This window comes from Pipistrellus hanaki, assembly GCF_964339955.1.
Source record: "Pipistrellus hanaki genome assembly, chromosome: 5".
Classification (NCBI taxonomy): Eukaryota; Metazoa; Chordata; class Mammalia; order Chiroptera; family Vespertilionidae; genus Pipistrellus; species Pipistrellus hanaki.
This window is the reverse complement of record NC_140507.1, coordinates 655126-678521: the sequence shown is the minus strand read 5'-3', so window position 1 is coordinate 678521 and position 23396 is coordinate 655126. Positions and strand designations below refer to the sequence as shown.

The following is a 23396-nucleotide window of genomic DNA, read 5'->3' as shown; positions in this document are numbered from 1 at the left end:
TCCCCTGGGCACAGCCAGGGGGCAGTGTTTTCTTGCCTGGCGCTGGGTGCTCAGCCAGGCAGGGCCTCGGGGTGTCCTCACCGCATCCTCGAGACCGGGACCGGCTCCTGGCGGGTGACCTGTGACCTTGGGGTGGCCTGCCGGGGAGCAGAAGCCAGTCCGGATGGTTCACAGGGGAGTGATTGGAAGATGCCCGTGCCCCGGTGGTCAGAGCTGAGAGAAGGGCCTCAGATCCCGAGCATCCACACTGTCCCGGGGGGTGGGGAGGTCTCGTCTCCTGTCTCCCCCGAGGTCAGTGCGGGCACCGTGGCTCCCCAAGGGCCTCTAAACAGCCAGCGCGGTGTCCGCCCCCCACGGGAGGATCCTGACCTCACGCCTGGTCTGGCGTGGACAGCGCCCGCTCTCCCGCGTTCTCCGGACGCTGTGCTGACAGCCCTGTGTCCCGCAGGGCGACTACGACCAGAGCAAGACCAAAGTGCTGCACCTGAGCGCCAACCCCGCGCGCGAGGCGCAGCAGAGCCGCCGCCAGGACCAGGCGCGGCTGCAAGAGGAGTGTGAGCGGCTGCGGAAGCTGGTGTGCGCCCTGGAGCGGGGCGGCCCCGTGCCCGCCGACCTGGAGGCTGCGGGTCTGCCCTCGTCCAAGGAGGTGGCAGGTAGGCCCGCCTGGCCTGACGGCCACGGGGTGGCTTGGGTGTCTGTTGTCCGTCTGTCCGTCTGTCCTAAGGCGGGCAGGTCTGGAGGCCGGGCCTGCAGAGCTGCAATGGAGAAGCCACCGGCCGAGGCTTCTCAGGCCCAGAACAAGTCTGTGCGTCAGTGTCCGTGCCGCCTGCCACGCAGACCCATGCTCCCTGGGGCAGGGCATCCTCCACGGGCGGGGCCTCCGCGCAGCAGCCACAGCGCTTTCTACCACGCGCCCCCACGCGCTGCCCTCTCCAGCCCGGGCGCCACCTCTGGCACAGCGCCATCTCCAGGAACGTGACCTCACGGAGTCGCCGCACACAGTCCCCGTGGGACCGGGCAGAGGGCGCTGCAGCCTCTCGGCAGTTGGAGGTGCCCGGCGCTCTGCTGCCTCTGCTCAGGCAGCCTGTGAGGAGGGTCCTGACAGCGTGGCCCTCAGCCCCGGTGAACAGGCAGCCGCGGTGAGCGGCGTGGCCTCTGCCGGCCTCTGTTGGCTCCTGCCGGGCGGCTCTGAGTTGTTAGGACCGTGGGTGAGCGTTTCAGTACGACCTGGGGGCCAGCCGAGGGCTGCGCAGCCCCATCTCGCTCTCATGGAAGCCAGACAGAGTGGAGTGGCCCTGCGTCCGAGGAGGTGCGTGCTGTGAGGACACCTCACTTGGGCCGCAGGCCCGTGGAGCTGGCCGGGGCCAGCCTGTCGGCGGCCCGTGTGCAGGGCCGGTCCTCCCAGCAGGGCTCACCCTGCCCCCTGGCCTGCGGGACAGGCCCTCCTGGCGGCGTGGCCTCGGTGCGACGCCACCTCAGGGCCTGTCCCCACACTTGTCAGAGGCCCCGGGAGGGCGTGGGGGCTTCCTCTCGGGCTCAGCTGGCCCCTCACGCCCCAAGGGCTGGCTGTGAGCCTGGCACGTTAGGCTCACGGACCTCCATCCTCGGGGCTCTGGCTCCCTCCGTGCTGAGAGGGGTGAGCCCCCGAGAATAGGATGCGGCACCAGCGCCCGCCCGTCGCCCAGGACCTCCCACCCGTGACGGGGGCTGTAATTGCTGGTCTCTGCAGATCATTGTTGTGCAAGGTGACAGCTGTTTGCTGGGTGAGCCACTAATCACACAGACGCCCCGCCCCGTGTGAATGCCGCACCGGGCCACCCGGCACACGCCAGGCACACGCCAGGCAGCACGCCGCTCATCTGCGTGTAATTCCAGGGCGAGTGTCTCTCGGGTGTGAAACGTGCAATTTGCAGCCCAGCAGGGGCATGGGCTCTTGTGGAGTCTGGCCCAGGGCGGGCTGCAGGCAGCTCAGGCGAGAACCCCGGGCGGAGGGAGGCTCCGCCCATGCCTGTCAGGGAAGCCAGCCGCTGGGCCGGTGGCACCGCCCGCCCTTTCCTGGAAAGGCCCCCCTGCCTGAGCGCACAGCAGCGGGGATCAGGCAGACCGGCCGTGTGCCCCTCGCTGCCTGCCGCCACCGGGCCCTCCCTGGGTTTGGATCTGGGGCGGGAAGGCCGCCTGCGGGAGGAGCCAGCAGAGGCCAGTGCCCATCCTGCTCTCCTTGGTGGTGCCCGGGGACCTCTGTCCAGCCCGGGCCGGCTGCCTCCTCCAGGCCCGGGGCAAACCAGGCAGAGGCCTGCAGCACCGGCTCCCACTGCTGCTAACAAAATTGCATGAATGTTTGATGCCTAATTATTAAATATTTAAAAATGTAAAACTGAAGTAGTTTAGGAGTTACGAGGCATGAATAATTCAGCCCTGGCCGGGTAGAAGCTCGGCCCAGCTCTGGGCCCGAGCAGAGCCGGCAGCCCTGTGTGGCCCGGAGCGCCAGCCGCCCAGCAGTGCCCCCAGAATTCGCAATTCCCGGGGTGCCGGCTTCTTCCCCTGGGCCCGGCCTCCGCACCGAGCCACCTGGGCGGGCGTGGCCTGGTCCCAGGCGCCTCCAGGTGCGGGAACTCTGTCCACCCTCCAGACCCAGCTCCTCACGTTGAGCAGCAGCTCCCGTGTGTCCCCACGTGGTCCTTCCTCCGCCGTCTTCGCAGGCACTGTGGCCCCACCCCGGGCCTCGACCCCGCCTGCTGCTCCTTCGGGCCCTTCGCTCCCTGTCCCTGTCCCTCGCCAGGATGTGCAGGGGCCGGCCCAGTGCAGAGAGGGGCAGGAGAGGAGGGCGAGCGTGGCACAGGCAGCATCTGCTGGCCAGTGTGGGTGGAGGGCGGGACCCAAAGAGCAGGTAGAGGAGGACGGGAGACCGCCAGGCAGGGCGCGGCCTCAGCGAGGGCTCCAGGTGGACCTGATCCGGGCTGTCCACCCGCCGCCCAGAGCACAGGCGGCCGGGCCCAGTGGAAGGCTCCGCCCCGAGGGGCCTGGGATACCCTGGCGGAGAGCCTTGCGCAGAGCTGGGGGCCGCCTGGTGCTCCACTGGCTCTGTCTGCCGCCGAGGTCCGGCGGAGCAGCCACACCACCAGGGTGTCCGGCCCGTGGCCGCTGGGCCCAGGAGGCCTGAGCTCCGGAGGAGGCTGTCCTGGCACATCCAGGGCGAGGCCGTCTGTCACTCATTTCACCCACGCGGCCTGGGAGCTGCCTGTCCACGTCTGTGTGAGCGACTGGTCTATGAGAACAAGGCAGAGGTCAGAGCAGGCCTGCTCCCGCTCCCTAACCCTAACCCTAACTCCCCCTCCCCCACCCCCTCCCCCAAGGGGCTCCAGTGCAGAGCGAGGGCCTAGCCCGGGGGGAGGGTGGGCATGACCACGTGCACCCTTGGAGCCAGGGACCAGGATCTCGGGGATGGGACCCTCACGCCTCCACAGGCGGCCGCATGCTGCCTCTGAGGGCGGAACAGGGCTTGGAGGGGGTCAGTGCCCAGGTGACGTCTGGACATCTGGGGGAGGCCCCGGCCGGGGAGGGAGCTCAGGGAGGGGCGGGCACCACGGCGGCCAGGCCCCTGGTGGCTGAGCATCCAGGCATGCTGCCTGTGGGGTCTCCCCGCGCCCACGTTGCCTGCCCGCCCGCCGGCCCGCTGAGGCTGGGGCTGGGGCTGGGGCTGAGGCTGTTCCTGTGCCTCCTGCAGAGCTGAGGAAGCAAGTGGAGAGCGCGGAGCTGAGGAACCAGCGGCTGAAGGAGGTCTTCCAGGCCAAGGTACAGGAGTTCCGCAAGGTCTGCTACACGCTCACCGGCTACCAGGTGGACATCACGCGCGAGAGCCAGTACCGGCTGACCTCCATGTACGCCGAGCGCCAGGACGACTGCCTGGTCTTCAAGGTGGGCCAGAGCGGGCAGGGGGGGGAGTAGGGGCACCTGGTCAAGAGGACCACCCCTGCAGGGGCAGGGAGGCCCCTTCCCGCCTGTTCTGAGACCCGCGTTGGGTCTGAGGTTCGAGGCACGTGGGCAGGGGGAGAGGCCTGCCTGCTGTCCGAGCCGACACTACCTGAGCGCCGGGTCTGAGCAGCTATGAAGCCTGTGGGTGCCTAACCCCGAGGCTCCCGAGGCGGGCCTGTCCCCCAGGTGTTAGGTCCGGCCCGGCTGTTCTCGAGCCCGGCCCTGAGGGCTGGGAGCTTGAGGACCTCCTGCCACGTGGTGCTCACACCTACACCGCAGCGGAGCGCTCGCTGGGCGCCCCCCACCACCACCAGCAGACGGCCGCGACACCTTGTCCGGGAGAGTGTGGCCAGAGGCCCACATGGAGCCCTCCCTCGCTCCGGCTCTGTCCCTGAGCCAGTCTGCCCTCCTGCCCCTCAGCTCGGCGCCCAGAAGAGGTGCCCGTGCAGGGACAGGCCCGAGCCCACTCCCGTGGCCAAAGGGCGAGCAGGAGGCCGAGCCTGCGGAGCGTGACCGCCGAGGGCGAGGCCTCCATGTTCCCCGAGAGCCGGGCCAGGCGGGGTCAGTGTGGGAGGGCCACGGGGCCACCAGCCTCCCCTTTGTCCGTGTGCGTGGCCTGTCCCTTAGGCTGATGTGAGAGCCCGGGTGTTTGTCCTGCTGGGGGTGTGGGTTTACGGTCTGATTGCAGGAAGGCGGGGCGGGCAGCGTGGGGCCAGGCTCGGCCAGGAGCACCTGCGGCTCACGGCGGGCACCACCACAAGCCCAGACGATGGCGTCTTCCACGGGGTAGGGGGGTGGCATGCCCCTGGTCCCTGGTGGTGGCAGGAAGGCTGGGCGCGGCCTCTGAGCCTCAGTGTGGCTGTGGGGCACCGGCTTTGCGTCCTAAGTTCCTCCGAGCCTCCCAGCACCCTCCGTCTGTGCTCACAGCCCCTCGGGGTGAGGCCAGCTGGGCCCCTGCCTTTCTCTCGTCTGCCCCTGACTGTGGTGGCATCAGGTCCTCACCCCGTTCTCCCTCCATGGGCCGCAGAGCAGCGGCGACCTCTAGGGAGCCCATGTAACGGGAACACGTGGGCAGGCGTGTGTCCAGCACAGTCACGCAGCTGACAGGGCGCCATTTCCCCTCGATGGGCGCTGGCTTCTGTGCCAGGCACCTGGGCAGCGGGCGGCAGGAGCAGGGCAGTGTGGGAGCACGCCTGGCAGACGGATGGCCAGTGCGGTGGCACGTTGTGTCAGTGCCACGGCCATAGCTTATGGGGGTGCAGCCCCCCCAGTGTGGGGATTTGGATCATGGATCGCCTCGATGTGGGCTGGGTGGGTGGGCAGGGCAGGCCTGGGCACCTGCCACCCCACACCTGCCCAGCCCAGCCCCCCGTTCCCGGGCAGGGCTGGTGCCTCTGCCTCGCTCCCCGCAGCTGCACGGGCACAGGTGGCACCGGGGCTCAGTCAGCCAGGGGACCTGAAGGTCACCACGCAGGTCAGGGCCCCCGCCCCGGGGAGGGCGCCCATCGCTGGGTTTTAGTCCAGCACCTCGGGGTGCGGGGCTGCGAGGGGCTCGGCGGGGCTGCCCCCAGCCTGGGCGACGCTCCCCACGCCCCAGCTGAGTAGAGCCGGCCCTCTGACATTTAGGGGGAATTCAGAGCGAGAGCAGGAGGCAGAAAAGGAAGGATTTTCTCGGGAAAAGGTCAGAGTGGTTTCCCTCGTTCTCTTTAGAAATGGTTTGTGTTGCCTGTGACAAGGCGAATGCACCAACAGGCCGCAGAGCAGAGCCGCTCCCCTGCATGGGAGGCAGCACAGGGAACCCCGGAGCCCCCTCCTGACAGGACTTCCCGTGAGGGGTCGTGGGGTCGGAGGTCAGTGGGGGGGCTCCGGTCTGGCGTCAGAGGGGCTACCCAGTCAGTTCCCAGGGGCTGCTCAGGAGCTCTGCACCCGCGGCCGAGGCCTGGCCTGAGCCCGGCCTGTGATCCCCGAGCAGGTGGCTTGCCTGGCGCTCACTCTGCGGTCCCCTCGTCGCCTGGTTGGAGCTGATTCCAGACACATGGGTGAGACCCCCACAGGGCCCTGCCCCTTGTCTGCAGGGAAGGCCTCGGGCTCAGCGGCTGGGGCCCCCCGTCTGCCCGGCCCAGAGGACGCTCGGGAGTCTGGGAAGGCCGCCGTGGCCGCCCCTCGCTGGCCGCCCGCTCACCGGGCTCTGCCCTGTCTCGCCGCAGGCCACGGGACCCGCGGGCACCGGGATGCAGCTGCTGGAGACGGAGTTCTCGCGGACGGTGCCTGAGCTCATCGAGCTGCACCTGCTGCGCCAGGACAGCATCCCCGCCTTCCTCAGCGCCCTCACCCTCGACCTCTTCAGCCGCCAGACGCTGGCCTAGGGCGCCGCCTGCTGCCCGGGCCTGCTTGCTGCCGCCGGCTTGGAGTTGGGAGGGGGCCTCACAGGAGCCCGAGGCTGGTGGGGCACCCCACCCACTGCACCACCCGGGCTGCCGCTGCCCCACAGGCGGACCGACATGATGGGGCTGAGCCCCCAGAGGACATGGCAGGGAAGCAGTGCTGGGAGTGCCGCCCCGAGCCCACACCCCCTGCAGGGAGGCCAGCACCCGCTCAGCCCGCCCGCTCAGCCTGCAGGGCCTGTGGGCGCCACTGGGGCCGGGCTCCTGGGAAATAAAGCTCCTCCTGGGCCTCCCGCCTGCTCGCTGCGTCTGCCCTGCCTGCCAGGCTCCCGGGCGGCCCCACACAGGCCCAGCCGGAGACGGGGACACGGGCGCCTGGCCGTCAGAGGAAGGCGTCTCTGCGCACACGTCTGGCACCCGCCTGGCCCTCACCCCCGCCTCTGCACCAGAGGCTGGCTGGGTGTCCCAGAACCCCAGGCGTCGTGAAGAAGCCGTGGCCCCAGGCCAGCCTTCCTCCCTCGGTGACCCTGGGCCACTTCCTCCCACCTCAGGCCAGGGCCCTGGGTCCCAGCTCACACCTCCGGACACCCTCTCCCCACGGTCCTGGGCTGGGCATGAGGATGGCCCCATAGGAGGGCCCTGCCCAGGGCCTTGGGCTCTGCTCACAGCTCAGCTGAGGGGGGCTGGCTGCTGGGAGCCTGGGGGGTGGACCCCAGCCCAATGGGGACCGAGCCATGCCTGCCACCTCATGGACACGCAGGCACCAGGCCTGTCAGCCGCTGAGCCCAGCGGCTCATGGGTCACAGGGAGCCACTGCCCCGGCCCTCCCGTACCGCTCTGCCACACGTGGGCCTGAGGCTCTGCCCGGGGCACGGCTGCCACCTGGAGCCCAGACCCTGGCAGAGTGTGAGCAGCGAGCTGGTGCGTCCCCTGCAGGTGTGGACCAGGGAGGCTCAGGCTGCGCCCCATCTCCTGCGCCCCCGTCCCCCGCACTCCCAGCCCCCAGAGCTGACGGAGGCCCAGCTCGGCCTGACCTGTCTGCTCCGTCTCCTCGCTGAACCATCTCCTGGGGACGCTCCATGGACGTGGCGCTTTGGGGGTCTTGTCATTTCCAAACACTCGGGGTGCTCAGTGGATAGAGCTTCGGCTGCAGAATGAAGGGTCCTGGGTTCGATTCCGGTCGGGACACATGCAGGGATTGTGGGCTCAGTCCCCCCGAGGGGGTCATGTGGGAGGCAGCGGTCCCTGATTCTCTCCCGTCGTCCATGTTTCTGTCTCTCCCACCTCTCCCTTCCTCTCTGACATCAATAAAGTATATTTTTTCATCCGTAAGAAACGTCTTGTGCGTGAGCCTTTCCCCTGGGCTGGCCCCACCCTCACGGCCTGGTTCCGGGCCTGTTCCAGCCGAGCAGCGGTGTCGGTCTTTGTTCTAATGAGTAGTTTCCCAAAACGGGGCTCCTTGGTGCGCCTTGAATGGGCGGGGCCCAGACCACACACTGTGGCCCCCGAGGGAGCGTCCCCCGACTCTCACCCGCCCTCCGCCGTGAGCTCAACTGTGTCCCCCAAACCCGAGCCCCAGCACCCCAGCAGGTGACTGTTTGGAGTCGAGATCTTGAAGGAGGAGACTGAGCCACACGTGAGGTCATGGGGGGCCCTTGGTCCCCTGGGCCCAGTGACCGTGGGGAGAAGGACGCAGACACACAGGACGGCAGGTGAGGCCGCGGGCTCCCGCCCCAGCACCGGAGAGCGCGTCCGTCGGTCAAGACGCCGCGGGACCTTCCCACCCCTGGGTCCCGCCCCCACCCCGCCCTGGTCCCGGGGCACCGTGGCGCCCGGGGCTTCTTCCTGTGCGTTTCAGTCCTTCTGCTCCGGGTCTGCCCGCTGCGCCCACGGTACATCCCGCAATGACAGCACGCAGTGTGACTGGAATGCCCGGGCCACATGCCACAGGCGACACAGTGAAATGAGTGTAACGGGTTTCTTTAGCCCAACACGTCCAGAGCCCCCGTCCACACATCACACAGGCAGCCGCCCCCACAAACCCCCCGTCTGCCTCGGCTCGGAGCCTCGCAGTCCAGGGTCTGGTTTGGTCACCGTCACGTCACCGTGAGACTGTCTCCCGAGTCCATGGAGTCGGTGGCAGAGCCAGGAGGGCCTGCCCCTCTGCTTCCTCCGGGAAGCCCCCCCCACCACCGAGTTCAGCCCAGGAAGCTGCACGGACCTCGATGGAGGCCCGGAGGAGGGGCTCGCTCAGTGCTGGCTCTGCCCAGCCATCGGGTGCACCGAGCCTCAGTGTCCGCATCTGGAAAATGGACGGACAGGGCCTCCTCCAGGCAGGCCTCGGCCCCGCCCCTGGCTCCGCTCGGCGGGAGGGCGGCCTCTTCAGAGTAACCGTGTAATTAGCTCAATTACCAGCAGCCTCCGTGTTTCTCCTGTTTTTTTTCAAACTTGAAATGGAAATTGAATTTTGCGCCAGGTTTACAGGCTGTTAACGGAATTCACTAATCAAACCCCAATGCCAAGTCCTTGAAAATGAGAATTTAAAAAGGTCTGCATTTGCATATTCATGTTTTAATAGGGTTCAGAAGGTATATTTGCAACTGATGAAAAGGATTAATTGCATCTAATTTGCATGGTGGCGCGTCTTAACCCCTTCTGCCCGGGTGGGGGTGGGGGCCAATCGCCAGGCGGCGGCCAGTGACACGCGGGCCTTCCCTGGGCACGTCCCTGAGCCGGGGGCGGGGCCTTCACGTCCACTCGGGCGCTGGACGCTGGGCGGAGCCGCACCTTCTCCCCGCCACCTGCCGTCCCCGTGGCAGCATGAGGTCCGGGGTCAGGAGTTAATGCCAACAGCACAGAGGCGCCCACGTTCCCCACTCGCCGCCGGTGGTGCCAAGTTAGCCCCACATCAGGTGAGAGGAGAGACAGGCCTGGCGGAGCCCGGGGCACGGGCCGCGCTGGCCAGGAGAGGCCGCACCGTGGGGAGCAGCCACGAGGAATGAGCCAAGAGCCGTGGGTGCCCGTGCTACCCGGCTGCATGCGTCCCACAGGCGGCACGCGTCCCTGTGTTCTGGGCAAGTCAGGGTCGGGGCCGGGACCCGGGCAGGAGCCGACACAGAAAAAGGTAGAAACCGGCCCAAAGCAGGAAGAAGGGCCGCCTGCCCGCAGGGACCAGGGCAACTCCACCCCACGTGGGCCCAACGTTCAGGCCGCCTGCAGACCACGCCACTCCGGGGTCAGAAAGCCCGTGGCCCGGTAGCCACGAGGCTCTGGTCTGGTCATCCCTGTGATCAAGCCCCCGGGCACCAGGCCACCCCGTGATTAAGGCCGAGGGGTCCGGGCGTGGACGACGCTGCTGCCACGGAGGGTGCCTGTCCCCTCAGCACAGAGGGGGTCCTGGCCGCAGACAGGGTTCTCAGACAGCGGCTGTGGTGTCGCTGAGCATCGGAGTGCACCCCCTCTCTGCTGTCTGGGGGACTGCAGCCTCCACAGGAAGGTCACTGAGGACACGGGAGGGTCACAGGTCACTGAGTGTGGCAGGAGGGTCACAGGGTCTGGGACTGGTTGGTGGAGCGCGTGGTACGTATTTGGGGGCACCGGCCTTGGGTCCAGAGGAGCAGGAGCGGCCATCAGACGCCGTGGGGAGCAGCGCGCCCTCGTGCTCAGAGCCGCCGGGAGCAGAGGCCGCGGAGGCTGGCCGCCGGGACCAGGGCCAGGCCCGGAGCACCTCCACGTGGACACCGCCGCCACTGTGGCTCAGACTCAGAGGACATCACTGCCCCAGGGTGAGCGGACACGGTGTCACGCAGTGGTCACTCCCACCTCCCCTCCATGATCCGGGGAAATGCTAAGTCACCAGGGACACCGCTCTTCAAAGGCTGAGCCAGGGTCCGAGGCGGAGCTGGGGTCCGAGGCGGAGCCTGGTGTTCATTGCAGAGCTGGGGCCGTGGCTGAGCCTGGGGGTGGTGGCTGAGCCGGGTCCATGGCTGAGCCTGGGGTCCGTGTCTGAGCCCCATCCATGGCTGCGCCTGGGCCTGAGTCAGGATGGTTCCCTGTGAGGCAGGGCTCTGGGCTCCTGGCTCCGCCCCTTTAACAGGGAGGTTCGTGGACGTCATTGACCTTTTCAAAGAACCAGTGTTGTTATTGATGTTTTTTTTCTGTTCTTTTCAATTTCACTTGTTTCTGCTCTTTTTATATCTCCCTTCCCGCTGCCAGCTCTGGGGTTAATTGGCTCTTATTTTCAAGTTTTGGTTTGAATCCAAACAGAAGCCACACAGCCATTTAGGCAGCGAGGTCTGTGTAAACCGATGCTCCGAGGGCAGAGTGTGTCCGTGAGGGGGAGCGCGTCCGTGAGGGGGAGCGTGTCCGTGAGGGAGCGTGTCTGTGAGGGGGAGGGTGTCCGTGAAGGCGGAGCCTGTCCCTGAGGGCGGAGCCTGTCCGTGAGGGCGAGCGTGTCCGTGAGGGTGGAGCGTGTCCGTGAGGGGGAGGGCGTCCGTGAGGGGGCGTGTCCGTGAGGGGGCGGGTGTCCGTGAGGGGGAGGGCGTCCGTGAGGGGGCGTGTCCGTGAGGGGGCGTGTCCGTGAGGGGGCGTGTCCGTGAGGGAGCGTGTCTGTGAGGGGTTGGTGTCCGTGAGGGGGAGCCTGTCCGTGAGGGGGAGGGTGTCCGTGAGGGGGAGCCTGTCCGTGAGGGGGAGCGTGTCCGTGAGGGGGAGGGTGTCCGTGAGGGGGAGGGTGTCCGTGAGGGGGAGCCTGTCCGTGAGGGGGAGGGTGTCCGTGAGGGGGAGGGTGTCCGTGAGGGGGAGCGTGTCCGTGAGGGGGAGCGTGTCCGTGAGGGGGAGGGTGTCCGTGAGGGGGCGTGTCCGTGAGGGGGAGCCTGTCCCTGAAGGCGGAGCCTGTCCGTGAGGGCGAGCGTGTCCGTGAGGGTGGAGCGTGTCCGTGAGGGGGAGGGCGTCCGTGAGGGGGCGTGTCCGTGAGGGGGCGGGTGTCCGTGAGGGGGAGGGCGTCCGTGAGGGGGCGTGTCCGTGAGGGGGCGTGTCCGTGAGGGAGCGTGTCTGTGAGGGGTTGGTGTCCGTGAGGGGGAGCCTGTCCGTGAGGGGGAGCGTGTCCGTGAGGGGGAGGGTGTCCGTGAGGGGGAGGGTGTCCGTGAGGGGGAGGGTGTCCGTGAGGGGAAGCCTGTCCGTGAGGGGGAGGGTGTCCGTGAGGGGGAGCCTGTCCGTGAGGGGGAGGGTGTCCGTGAGGGGAAGCCTGTCCGTGAGGGGAAGCCTGTCCGTGAGGGGGAGGGTGTCCGTGAGGGGGAGCCTGTCCGTGAGGGGGAGGGTGTCCGTGAGGGGGAGGGTGTCCGTGAGGGGGAGGGTGTCCGTGAGGGGGAGCGTGTCCGTGAGGGGGAGCGTGTCCGTGAGGGGGAGGGTGTCCGTGAGGGGGAGCGTGTCCGTGAGGGGGAGGGTGTCCGTGAGGGGGAGGGTGTCCGTGAGGGGAAGCCTGTCCGTGAGGGGAAGCCTGTCCGTGAGGGGGAGGGTGTCCGTGAGGGGGAGGGTGTCCGTGAGGGGGAGCCTGTCCGTGAGGGGGAGGGTGTCCGTGAGGGGGAGGGTGTCCGTGAGGGGGAGGGCGTCCGTGAGGGGGAGCCTGTCCGTGAGGGGGAGGGTGTCCGTGAGGGGGAGCCTGTCCGTGAGGGGGAGCCTGTCCGTGAGGGGGAGCCTGTCCGTGAGGGGGAGGGTGTCCGTGAGGGGGAGGGTGTCCGTGAGGGGGAGCGCGTCCGTGAGGGGAGCGTGTCCGTGAGGGAGCGTGTCTGTGAGGGGGAGGGTGTCCGTGAAGGCGGAGCCTGTCCCTGAAGGCGGAGCCTGTCCGTGAGGGCGAGCGTGTCCGTGAGGGGGCGGGTGTCCGTGAGGGGGAGGGCGTCCGTGAGGGGGCGTGTCCGTGAGGGGGCGTGTCCGTGAGGGGGCGTGTCCGTGAGGGGGCGTGTCTGTGAGGGGTTGGTGTCCGTGAGGGGGAGCCTGTCCGTGAGGGGGAGCGTGTCCGTGAGGGGGAGGGTGTCCGTGAGGGGGAGGGTGTCCGTGAGGGGGAGGGTGTCCGTGAGGGGGAGCCTGTCCGTGAGGGGGAGGGTGTCCGTGAGGGGGAGGGTGTCCGTGAGGGGGAGCGTGTCCGTGAGGGGGAGCGTGTCCGTGAGGGGGAGGGTGTCCGTGAGGGGGCGTGTCCGTGAGGGGGAGCCTGTCCGTGAGGGGGAGCGTGTCCGTGAGGGGGAGCGTGTCCGTGAGGGGGAGGGCGTCCGTGAGGGGGAGCCTGTCCGTGAGGGGGAGCGTGTCCGTGAGGGGGAGCGTGTCCGTGAGGGGGAGGGCGTCCGTGAGGGGGAGGGTGTCCGTGAGGGGGAGGGTGTCCGTGAGGGGGAGGGCGTCCGTGAGGGGGAGCCTGTCCGTGAGGGGGAGCGTGTCCGTGAGGGGGAGCGTGTCCGTGAGGGGGAGGGCGTCCGTGAGGGGGAGGGTGTCCGTGAGGGGGAGGGTGTCCGTGAGGGGGAGCGTGTCCGTGAGGGGGAGCGTGTCCGTGAGGGGGAGGGTGTCCGTGAGGGGGCGTGTCCGTGAGGGGGAGCGTGTCCGTGAGGGGGAGGGCGTCCGTGAGGGGGAGGGTGTCCGTGAGGGGGAGGGTGTCCGTGAGGGGGAGCCTGTCCGTGAGGGGGAGGGTGTCCGTGAGGGGGAGGGTGTCCGTGAGGGGGAGCCTGTCCGTGAGGGGGAGGGTGTCCGTGAGGGGGAGCGTGTCCGTGAGGGGGAGGGTGTCCCTGAAGGCGGAGCCTGTCCGTGAGGGCGAGCGTGTCCGTGAGGGGGAGGGTGTCCGTGAGGGGGAGGGTGTCCGTGAGGGGGCGTGTCCGTGAGGGGGAGCCTGTCCGTGAGGGGGAGCGTGTCCGTGAGGGGGAGGGTGTCCGTGAGGGGGCGTGTCCGTGAGGGGGAGCCTGTCCGTGAGGGGGAGGGTGTCCGTGAGGGGGAGGGTGTCCGTGAGGGGAAGCCTGTCCGTGAGGGGGAGGGTGTCCGTGAGGGGGAGCCTGTCCGTGAGGGGGCGTGTCCGTGAGGGGGAGCCTGTCCGTGAGGGGGAGGGTGTCCGTGAGGGGGAGCCTGTCCGTGAGGGGGAGGGTGTCCGTGAGGGGGAGGGTGTCCGTGAGGGGGAGGGTGTCCGTGAGGGGGAGCCTGTCCGTGAGGGGGCGTGTCCGTGAGGGGGAGGGTGTCCGTGAGGGGGCGTGTCCGTGAGGGGGAGCCTGTCCGTGAGGGGGAGCCTGTCCGTGAGGGGGCGTGTCCGTGAGGGGGAGCCTGTCCGTGAGGGGGAGCCTGTCCGTGAGGGGGAGCCTGTCCGTGAGGGAGCCTGTCCGTGAGGGGGAGCGTGTCCGTTAGGGTGGAGCGTGTCTGTGAGGGGTTGGTGTCCGTGAGGGGGAGGGTGTCCATGAGGGCGGGGCGTTTGGCTCCAGAGCAGGGTATCTGTCGGGGAAGTGGGGATCGCGGGGATATGGTGGGTTTAGGGGGACGGGGGGTTTGGGGGGACGGTTGGTGGTGGATGTCAGGGAGGGGGGTGGGGTGTAGACTCCGTGGACGGGTGGGCTGCTCGGTCGTGTGCTGAGTGTCCGCTCAGTCCTACCCACAGGAGACCCAGGCTGACCCAGAGTTCACAATGTTTAAGACAAAAAATGACACTAAAGACAGCACCATGTTTCCTCTCAGGGATGTGGGCAGGGAGGGGTGTTCGTGGGGGGGGAGGGGTCCCCTCAGTGGGAGCTTGTGGGCGGGGAGGGGTGCCCCGGGTGGTTGGGGCTCACTTTGTCGATAGGAAATGTTCAGAGCCGACTCTTAACCCTCGTGTTTCTGTGGTGTCGGCTGCAACATGGCTTTCAGTCCTGATCTTTTATTTGCATCCTCTTTTTTCCTAGGAGAGTTACTAATTGTACCTTTTCTTAAAAGCAGCTCCTGCCTGGTCAGTGTGGCTCCATGGCTGAGTGTCAACCTATGAACCAGGAGGTCAGGGTTCGATCCCGGGCACAGGCCTGGGTTTCCAGTTCGATCCCCAGTGTGGGGCGTGCAGGAGGCAGCCAATCAGTGACTCTCTCTTCACTGATGGTTCTATCCCTCTCCCCTCCTCTCTGAAATCAATTTAAAAACGTGTATTTTTTAAAAACTAGGCTTTAGTCTCATTGGTCTTTATTGTCTTTGAGTCTCTATTTCATTATTTCTACTCTGACATGTGCCCTTTCCTTCCATTAACGTGGGGTCTCATTTGCTCCTTTTTCTTAGTTCCTCTGGGTATAAAATTGGGGGATCTTTTTGAGATTCTTCCTGGTTCTTTTTATTTTTTTAATTCTTTATTGTTTAAAGTATTACATACGTCTCCTTTTCCCCCCATTGACCTCTCCCTGCCCACCAGTCTCCCCGCCCACCTGTCCCCCCCTGCCCACCTGTCCCCCCTGCCCACCGGTCTCCCCGCTCACCAGTCCCCACACCCACCTGCCCCCTCCTGCCCCACCGGACCCCCTCCCCCCACCCACCGGTCTCCCTGCCCACCTGTCCCCCCTGCCCACCGGTCTCCCCACTCACCGGTGTCCCCTCACTCCCCCTGCTCACCAGTCCCCCCCCCCGCAGTCCCCCTGCCCACCTGCCCCCTCCTGCCCCACTGGACCCCCTTCCCCCGCCCACCGGTCTCCCCGTCCACTGGTCCCCCCGCCCACCTGTCCCATGGGCTCCCGTGCACCCAGGGGTCACACCAGTAAAACCACCGTCAACCAGACACAGAAGAACTCACAATAAAACCCACACAAACAGCGTTCGGTCTTTCTTTGCAGGATTTTTTAGTAGACATAGCCTTTCTTTTCTCCATTTACAGCAACATTGCAAATATAGAAGTATTTCACTGTACATCGGGTCAGCCAGTGGGATGCTGGGACCCTGCCTGCCCTCCCCCATGTCCACAGGCGCCCTTCCCAGCCCGGGTCCAGCTCCAGGCACTCGGCCGCAGCACTTCCCTCCGCCATGGCGTCCACAGGTGGCAGGAGACGAGCGGACAGAGCCCGACCACAGACAGAGCATGCGCGGGCCGGGCCAGGCTCCCATGTCTGTTCTGTCTTTTTTAAGAGAACTTTACTTTTATTATTTAAAAAGAAAACAGGAAAAAGAGAGAAGTCAGGAAAGAATCAAAAGAGGAAATATACTGAAAAAGAAGACCCCACCCCACCCCCCATCCCTAAGACACAGTTTTCCGAAGTCCCTTGTGTGTGTGTGTTCTGTGTGTACATATGTGTGCAAGTACATGTGTGTTAAGTGTGTGAGTTGCATGTGGCCAGTGTGTGCACACATGTGCATGTGTGTGGACAGGCCCTCCCCCCGTGAGTGTCCAGGGCAAGTCCACCCCTCCCTGCTTTCTCTGTAGGGCCCCAGCTTTACCTGCTATCCTGTGAGTGTGTGATTGTGTATGTGTCTGATTGTGCATGTGTGTGAGTGTGAGTGATTGTGTATGTGAATGATTGTGCCTGTGTGTGAATGTGTGTGTGACTGTGCGTATGAGTGTGCGTGTGTGTGGTGTGATTGTGTGTGTGAGTGTGCATGTGTGCGTGTGTGCTCACATGTATGGTTGTATGCTCGAGTGTGCGTGTGTGCGCGGCACGCGCGAGTCCGGGTGGAGGGGCTGCGGCCCGCCCCTCGGTCCGCTCAGGACTTGTGCTGGGCGGACACGCCCTTCCAGTAGTCCAGGATGTCGTGCAGGTCCTCGTCCTGGGCGAACTGCACCTTCCTGCGCAGCGCGTGCCCAGCCGCCACGCACTCCTCGCGGTCCCTGCGCCGCCGGCGGCTCAGGCGGAGGCGCTCCCAGATGCTGTGGGCGGCACGGCAGGAGGCCGCGGGCTCGGGGCTGGCGGCGTAGCGCAGGTGGCGGTACTGCGGCGGCGACAGCTGCGAGTAGGCGGGGTCGCGGGGCCGCGCCCGGGTCAGAGGCTCCAGGATGGACGCCTTGCGGCCGCTAGGGCCCTCGGGGGGCAGGGGGGCCGGCGGCGAGGGCGGCTCCGCGGGGCGGGGGCCGGGGTAGGAGTGCCGGTGCTCGCTGTACGGGCGGCCCTTCTCGGCCTCGGCCCGCAGCACGGTGGCCTCGGGCGTCACGGTGAGGATGGCGTCGGCGGCCGGCGAGCTTTTCTCGATGTACTTGGCCTCGGAGGCCGCGGCCTTGTGCGCGCCGGCCGCCTCCACGCCGAAGGCCCTGGGGCTGCGGGAGGAGCTGCTGGAGGAGGTGCTGGTGCGGGGGGCCCCCGGGGCGCCCTCTGCGCCATGGTGGCGCTGCGGGCCGTGGCCGAAGGGGTCCTGGTACGCGGGCGACAGGAAGCCGTGCTTGCCGGCCAGCGGCTCAGCCAGCAGCACCAGCTGGGGCTCGGCCGCGGCCTCAGCCTTGAGGGCGTCGATGCAGTTGTTGATGATCTGGTTGACCTTGTCCACCTCCTTGGTGATGGTGGAGATCTCGGTGGCCGAGCCCTGCCGGGGCGGCTCCCCGGTGCGCACCTCCAGGTAGCTGCCCTTGCTGGCCTTGGGCGTCTCGCTCTCCGCCGGCTTGTACGGCTCTGCCTCGCCGGCGGCCGCGGGCACAAACGGGAGGCGGGCCGGGGGCTCGGGGCCCAGCAGCGGGCCCTGGGACAGCGGGGCCAGGCCGGGCACCTCCGTCTCCTGCCCGTACCGAAGCTCCAGGATGGTCTTCTTGAGGCCGCCGGCCGCGGCCGCCGCCTGGTGCTTCTCCCCGCGGCGGCGCCGGCGCAGGCCGTAGTAGACGGCGCCCAGCACCAGCACCATGCCGAACAGGCAGCCCAGCACCGTCATGATGTAGTGCGTGGCCGTGGCGGGGCGGGGCCCGGGGCTGGGCGGGCTGGGCGGCGGCGGCAGGCAGAGCGTGAGGCAGGTGTGGTTGTGCAGCTGCCCCGAGCTGGCGGACACCACGCAGTAGGTGTAGTTGGTGAGCACGGCCAGGCCGGGCAGCCGCACCTCCTGCAGCGGCCGGGTCAGCCGGTACACGGTGGACGGCCGGCCGAGGTGGAAGTGCTCCAGCGTGTACACGCGCGTGAAGGGGCTGGGCAGCTGCACCATGAGCGTGGCCGAGTCCCCGGTCAGCTGCTTGACGCGGAGGAGCGGCCGCGCCTCGGCCCGGGGGGGCAGCGTGGGCAGGGCGGCCAGCGGCGTGGTGCCGTCGCCCGAGAAGCAGTCCTCGGCGGCGCAGGGCGCCTCGCTGGGCTCGGGTGGCGGGGGCGGGGGCGGGCCGAGGCCGGGCGCCGGGCGGGGCTCGGGCGCCGGGGGGTCCTCGGCCCCGTAGGCGCCGTCCGTGCACACGGCCTGCAGCGTGCCGAGGATGCCGCGCTGGCCGTGGCCGCGGCCCAGCAGGAAGTAGCCGGCGTAGGGGGGCGGGGCCTCGCACTGCACGCGGTCGTGGGTCTGCGTGGTGTTGGCGAAGGCGGCCAGCCAGCGCAGGAAGCCCAGCAGCTCGCAGGAGCAGAAGAAGGGGTTGCTGTAGAGCTCGCAGGCGGAGAGCCGGGCCAGGCCGGCGAAGGTGGCGCCGTGCAGCCGCTGGATGCGGTTCATGGACAGGTCAATGTTGAGCAGGTTGGGGCAGCCGCCGAAGGCGCCGGGCGTGACCACCTCGATGCGGTTGGCCTGCAGGTACAGGTACTCCAGCCGGCCCAGCCCGCGCAGGGCCCCCTCCGTGAGGTTGCGCAGCCGGTTGTAGCCGAGCTGCAGCACCTGCAGGTTGAGCTGCCCGGCGAAGGCGCCGTCCTCGATGTAGGCGATCTCGTTCTTGGTGAGGTTGAGGTACGTGAGGTTGCCGAAGCGGCTGAGCGCGGCCTGCGGCAGGCCGTGGATGCGGTTCTCGTTCAGCCGCAGGTCCACCACGGTGCTGTTGATGTGCTGCGGGACGGCCTCGTAGGGCGGCTGGTTCTGGCTGCAGATGGCCAGCCACACGAAGCCCTTGTCGCCCTCGATCAGCCAGCAGTCGGCGCGCGCCAGGCCGCCCGCGTGCAGCAGGGTGGCGGCCGCCAGGCACGCCCACGCCCACAGCGCAGCCCCCGGGCGCCGGGCCATGGGGATGGCTCGGGGGGCTGCTCCGCCTGCCCAGGGGACGGGGTGGGGCCGGGAAGCTGCCCGGGAGGAGGGCGGGGAGGAGAGGGCCCGCACTCAGGCGCGTCCTGCCCTGGGCCACATGGTCAGGCGCCCCTCACGGCCGGGCACCTCGCGTCGTCCGCCGGCCGTGTCCCGTGGCCACCGTGGCCTCCGTCCCCATTGGCCTGGGCGTCCAGCGGGCCCTGCAGCGAGAACGGGATGAGGAGAGAGGTCAGGAGCCGCCGGCAGCCCTCGCCCAGGGGCCCAGCGTCCAGCCCGCTGAGCCGCCCAGTCTGATGCTGGCTGAGAACAGGCTGCTCCATTCCACCTGCCCGGGACAGGCTCCTGCCCCTGAGGCCTGGCCAGGGCACTGCGGCCGCCGGACAGCCACCCAGGACGGCGCAGGGACAGCCGGACTCTGGTCCCCGCCCCCGCCCTCCCCTCTGAGCCCGGGCCTCCGGCCACCTCTGGCCTCCCCTCCCCGGTGCCGCGTGCGGGGACAGGACTGTGGGCGGGGCGGGGCTGCAGGCAGCGGGGGGCAGGTGGGGACGGCCCAGGGACCGCTGTGGGGCCGCCCGCCCGCGCTGCCTCCGGACAGAGGAGTCGGTAGTGTCTTGTTAACGTGTTTGCCAGCCTCAGGCCTGGGCCAGGCGGCGGCCAGCTGAGCATCCCTGATGGCCGCACGGGTGACCCGAGGAACGTGGGAGGGGGAGCGTGAAGAAGGATCAGACGTAAAGAGAAGGGGGCTGGGGGAGCCCCTGGGGAGCCTCCGTGGCCGTGTGACCCTTACCAGGACGGCCCCTCCGGGCAGCCAGGTCCCCCACGACCTGGCTACGTCCTCTGGGGGGCTCAGGCCTCATCCCACAATGCAGTCACCCCCAGCACGTGCCATCCCAAGCCAACAGCCTGGCGATACTGGGCTGTATGCCCCCGGGCTCCTGAGGCCTCAGCTGGGGGCCTGGGGGGGGGCTGGGGGGGGGTTGGTGTGTGGGGGGCTGGTTTTTGAGGGGCTGGTTTTTTGGGGGCTGGTGTGGGGGGGCTGGTGTGTGGGGGCTGGTGTGTGTGGGGCTGGCGTGTGGGAGGCTGGCTTTTGGGGGGCTGGTGTGGGGGGGCTGGTGTGTGGGGGCTGGTGTGTGTGGGGCTGGCGTGTGGGAGGCTGGCTTTTGGGGGGCTGGTGTGTGGGGGCTGGTGTGTGGGGGGCTGGTTTTTGGGGGGCTGGTATGGGAGGGCTGGTGGGGGGCTGGTGGAGGGGCTGGTGGGGGGGGCTGGTGTGTGGGGGCTGGTGTGTGGGGGGCTGGTGTGGGGGCGCTGGTGGGGGGCTGGTGGGGGGGGCTGGTGGGGGGGCTGTGCGGGGGGGGGGGGGCTGGCCAGGCTGATGAGAGGCTGGCTCCTGCTCCTGCTCCAGCCTCCGGGAGGCGGTGTGTGTGTGGGGAGGAGACGCAGGCCTGGAAGTGTGGCCTCAGCACGCGGATCCTAATCACCTCTAATCTCTTGCTCAAAATAACCCAAAGTCAACCTGAGGAGGATTACAGCCTAAAGAGCCCTTATCAGGAGGCAGCGGAGGGGCCTCCCGCCCCCACTCCCAGGGCAGCTGAGCGCTCTCCTGCTCCCACACTGCACACGTGTGTCATCGCTCCACCACGGGAGCCCCCGGGACACGGAGACAGCACGGCCCAGTGCTGGAGGCCCGGCTCCCGGCGGGTCCCGGGCTGCCTCGCCCGCACACTCACTTCCTGTCGCTGGTCCTCGTGGGCGGGAGGGGGCGGATGGGCGAGCTGTCTGGACATCCCAGGGCCTCCCAGCTCCTCACCCACCAAGCCTCCCGCCTCCTCCCGGCCGCCCGTCCATCCAGGGAGGCTGGCCCGGGTCCCAGGTGGCTGTCGGCCCGCTGGCTCAGCAGGGTCCTCGCACCAGGGCACGGGCACGGGGCCCAGGGTCCGGGATCCGGCCGGGCGGGCCCAGCGCCTGCACCACGGCCCTCGCCCCAGGCGCGGGGGGGCGCTGAGGGACGGCTGGGCCTGCAGTGACTGGGCCTCCCCTGCCTCCTGGCCGGAGGAGCAGCGCGTGGGCAGCCGACGTGGCCGCACAGGGTGACCTGTGACCCCCACACGGAGCCAGCCGAGCAGAGCCGTCTCCAGGCCGGGGGCCGGGCATCGGAGTGACCCTCAGATGGACACGGAGGCAGGAGAGGGGGCGGGGCCGGCACAGGAGAAAGCCAGGATGTTCCGAACCCGAGGGCCTCGGCGTCTCCGTCCACCCCCCCCCCCCCCCCGGTCAGCCGCGGCCCTGGACCTCCGGGGCCCGGGGCCGGGGCCCAAGCCGTGTGCCGGGGGGACAGGGGGCTCCCCGGGTGCTGCCGGCCTCCGCCTCCTCCCGGCAGCTCCGGCCGCGGAGTTAATTAGGACGAGGCTGATGTCGGTTATGCTTCCGCTGGGCGGCTTCTTAAATTAAAAACCGAAGCGCCCGTCGCGGGAGGAGACAGCACGGCGGCGGCAGCGCTGGCCGGACGCGGGGTGTGGGGCGGGCAGCGGGCGGCCTGGCGGGGACCACGCGCCACCCTCTCCGGGAGCACGTCACCCGCCCGGGAGCGTCCCCCGGCGAGGGTCCCGGTGCCCGCGGGGCCGCCCCCACCCTGGCAGCAGGCAGTCCTGTCTGCGGTCTGGCCTGGGTCTCCCAGCTGTGGAGGGAGGGCGCCTGGACATGAGGCAGAGAAGTCCTTCTGCACCCGGACCCCGAGGCCCCACGGGGGGCCCTGCCAGCCTGGCCTGGAGGGGGGGGCTGACATGGTGGAGGGAGGGGGGCTGACCCGGTGGAGGGAGGGGGGCTGACACGGGGATCTCTGACACGCAGACACGGCTCTCCCTGCGTCCCACTCTCCCAGCCGCAGTGACCCCGCCAACCCTGCCTTGCCAGTCCGCGGTGACGGGTCAGGCCCCCTCCTGCCGCTGTCGCCGGTTGAAGAGTTGGCTGGGCTTTGGGCGGACGCCATGAGCGCGTGATTGGCCGCAGAGATGGGGCTAGAGGGAGAGACCACGCCGCACGGTGCCCTGTGGGGCAGGAGGCAGGCGGGCTGTGCCGTGGGGTGAGCCGCGGGGGAGCCCTGTGGCCGGGGCTCGGAGACCCTGTGGAGGACAGGCCCGGGGAGGGGCTCTCGGCGCCCAGGGCATGGCTGTCGCGGGCGGAGCTGGGGGCTCAGGTTCCGGTGAAGGGGCAGCTCGTAGGTATTTGTGGGATTCTCTGCACACCTCGGCTGGGTTTAATATTTTATAATCGGTGAAATATTTATCAGGGATTTCTTAAGTATTGAGACTCCCTGAATATTTTATAGTAAATTTTAAATGTTTTGAAAAGGGACGGCCGTGTGCCGGAGGCCCAGGGCGTGTGGGAGGGGCCGGCCAGGGCGCGGGCGCGGGGCTGGGCAGACCCGCCCTCCAGCGTGTAAACGCCGCTCTGGGCCCGGCGGGCCAGGTCCCTGTCCGGCAGGACCGCGTCCGGGTCTGTTGGGAGGGTGTGTCCTCTGGTCCCGCTGTGACCTCTGCCGGAGGACCGGGCAGCAGAGCCCTGGGGGGGGACCGGGCAGCGGAGCCCCGGGGGCGAGGGCAGAGGCTGGGAAGGCAGCAGGGCTGCCCCTGGGTGCTGCCACGGCCCCTGAGCACAGGCCCCGGCACAGACGGAGGCCCGGCACGGGCGGGGAGGCCTCGGATCTCGGGGGCCAGGAGGGGGGGTGTCCTCTTCCAGCAGCACAGTCCAGCAGACGGAGCCGCCACGGGCGTCCTGCCCTCCGAGGGCCCCTCCCACCGGAGCCTCCCGACCTCACACTGAGGAACGGCTGGCAGAGGGGCTCGGCGGCCGGTGCACGTAGCCTGGGGCCTGCCAGAGGCTTGGGCAGAGGCTGGACCCGCCTCTCTGGTGCCGGCTCTGGCCCCTCAGCCCTCGCATCCCGTCCACAGGCTGTAAGGCACCCAGCACGCGCCAGGCACCGCGTGGACAGGGCAGGCGCGCACCGAGGTGCCTGAGGCATCAGGAGAGCCTCCCAACTCCGCCCAGCGGGGGAGGGTGTGGTCCCTGGGTCACGGCGAGGTCACAGCAGAACCAGAGAAGGGCCTCCACACACACACAAACACACACACACACCCGGGACCTCAGCCTCTGCCGCCGCCGGTCCCCGCCCCCCCCCCCACCGGGAGCAGGTGAGCGCGGTTCGCCTGCAGACGGAGCTGCCACCTGCTAACGCGGCCCGGCTGCACTGAGCGCCCGCCGGCTCCTCCTGGGGACCCGCGGCCGCCCCGGGCTGAGCGCTGAGAGCTGCCGCTCTGGCCACCGGACGCGGGGTCCGTGCTGCAGCGAAGTCCTCACTCAGAGGAAAGGGCTCCCTCCGGAGGCTCAGGCCGGGCCCCAGGGGCGGTGGGCAGGGAGAGGTGCTCCCCACCAGGCAGCTCCCAGGACACATCTGGCACGTGAACCTGGCCGCCAGCCGGTGCGGGGGCGCCTGGGTCAGAGGTCGGGACGTGGCTCGGAGGAGGGGCCGCCCGGGAGCTGGGCCCTCTGTGGCAGCCGGAGCCGTGGCGGCTGGGGGGGGACCGGCCTCAGCCAGGCCCAGACCTGGCTCCCAAACCCGGCACGTGGCCTCGGACAGCGCAGGAGCAGGGTCCGGACGGCAGTCGGTGCCGGGGCAACCGGCCACGGGGCCGTCGTGGGCACAGCGGGCACGGGGCCGGGCTCGGGGCCACGGCCCCTCCTGACCGCGGGCAGGCGTGGCCACGCCGCCCGCCCCCGCCCCCGCGCCCTCTCTGCCGAGAAGAGCAAGTCCCCGTGGGGTTCCGCCGCCCGATGGACAGGTCTCTGCCGCGTGTGGCCAAATGGGTCCCTGGCTGACACAGCACAATAAACGCTGAGTAATTTTGTTAGAAAGTGCTCTCCGCATAATTGCTTTCCGAGCTGCGGTTCCGCCGGGGA

At 68.8% G+C, this 23396-nt stretch overlaps 3 protein-coding genes across 5 annotated transcripts in view; 1 reads left to right on the top strand and 2 right to left on the bottom strand.

Moving 5' to 3' along the window:
- MAD1L1 (mitotic arrest deficient 1 like 1) overlaps positions 1-7683 on the top strand; it is a 111601-nt gene extending 103918 nt beyond the window's left edge. For all 3 annotated transcript variants that reach the window (XM_084886254.1, XM_084886253.1, XM_084886252.1), the window contains 3 exons: positions 449-653; positions 3725-3915; positions 6180-7683. In XM_084886254.1, the coding sequence (XP_084742380.1) occupies positions 449-653; positions 3725-3915; positions 6180-6338 (555 nt within the window). In that variant the 3' untranslated portion in view covers positions 6339-7683. The remainder of the gene's footprint in view (positions 1-448; positions 654-3724; positions 3916-6179) is intronic.
- Positions 1-23396, bottom strand: part of NUDT1 (nudix hydrolase 1) — a gene marked incomplete at its 3' end in the record, with an annotated part of 283181 nt that overhangs the window by 114638 nt on the left and 145147 nt on the right. The window lies entirely within an intron of this gene.
- On the bottom strand, positions 15163-18552 carry ELFN1 (extracellular leucine rich repeat and fibronectin type III domain containing 1). The gene has a single exon (XM_084886251.1). The coding sequence runs from the start codon at positions 18420-18422 to the stop codon at positions 16023-16025; it is 2400 nt and encodes a 799-aa protein (XP_084742377.1). The 5' UTR covers positions 18423-18552; the 3' UTR covers positions 15163-16022.

Coding starts and splice junctions, on each gene's coding strand:
- ELFN1 (XM_084886251.1), bottom strand. CDS start 18,422: ATGGCCCGGCGCCCGGGGGCTGCGCTGTGGGCGTGGGCGTGCCTGGCG.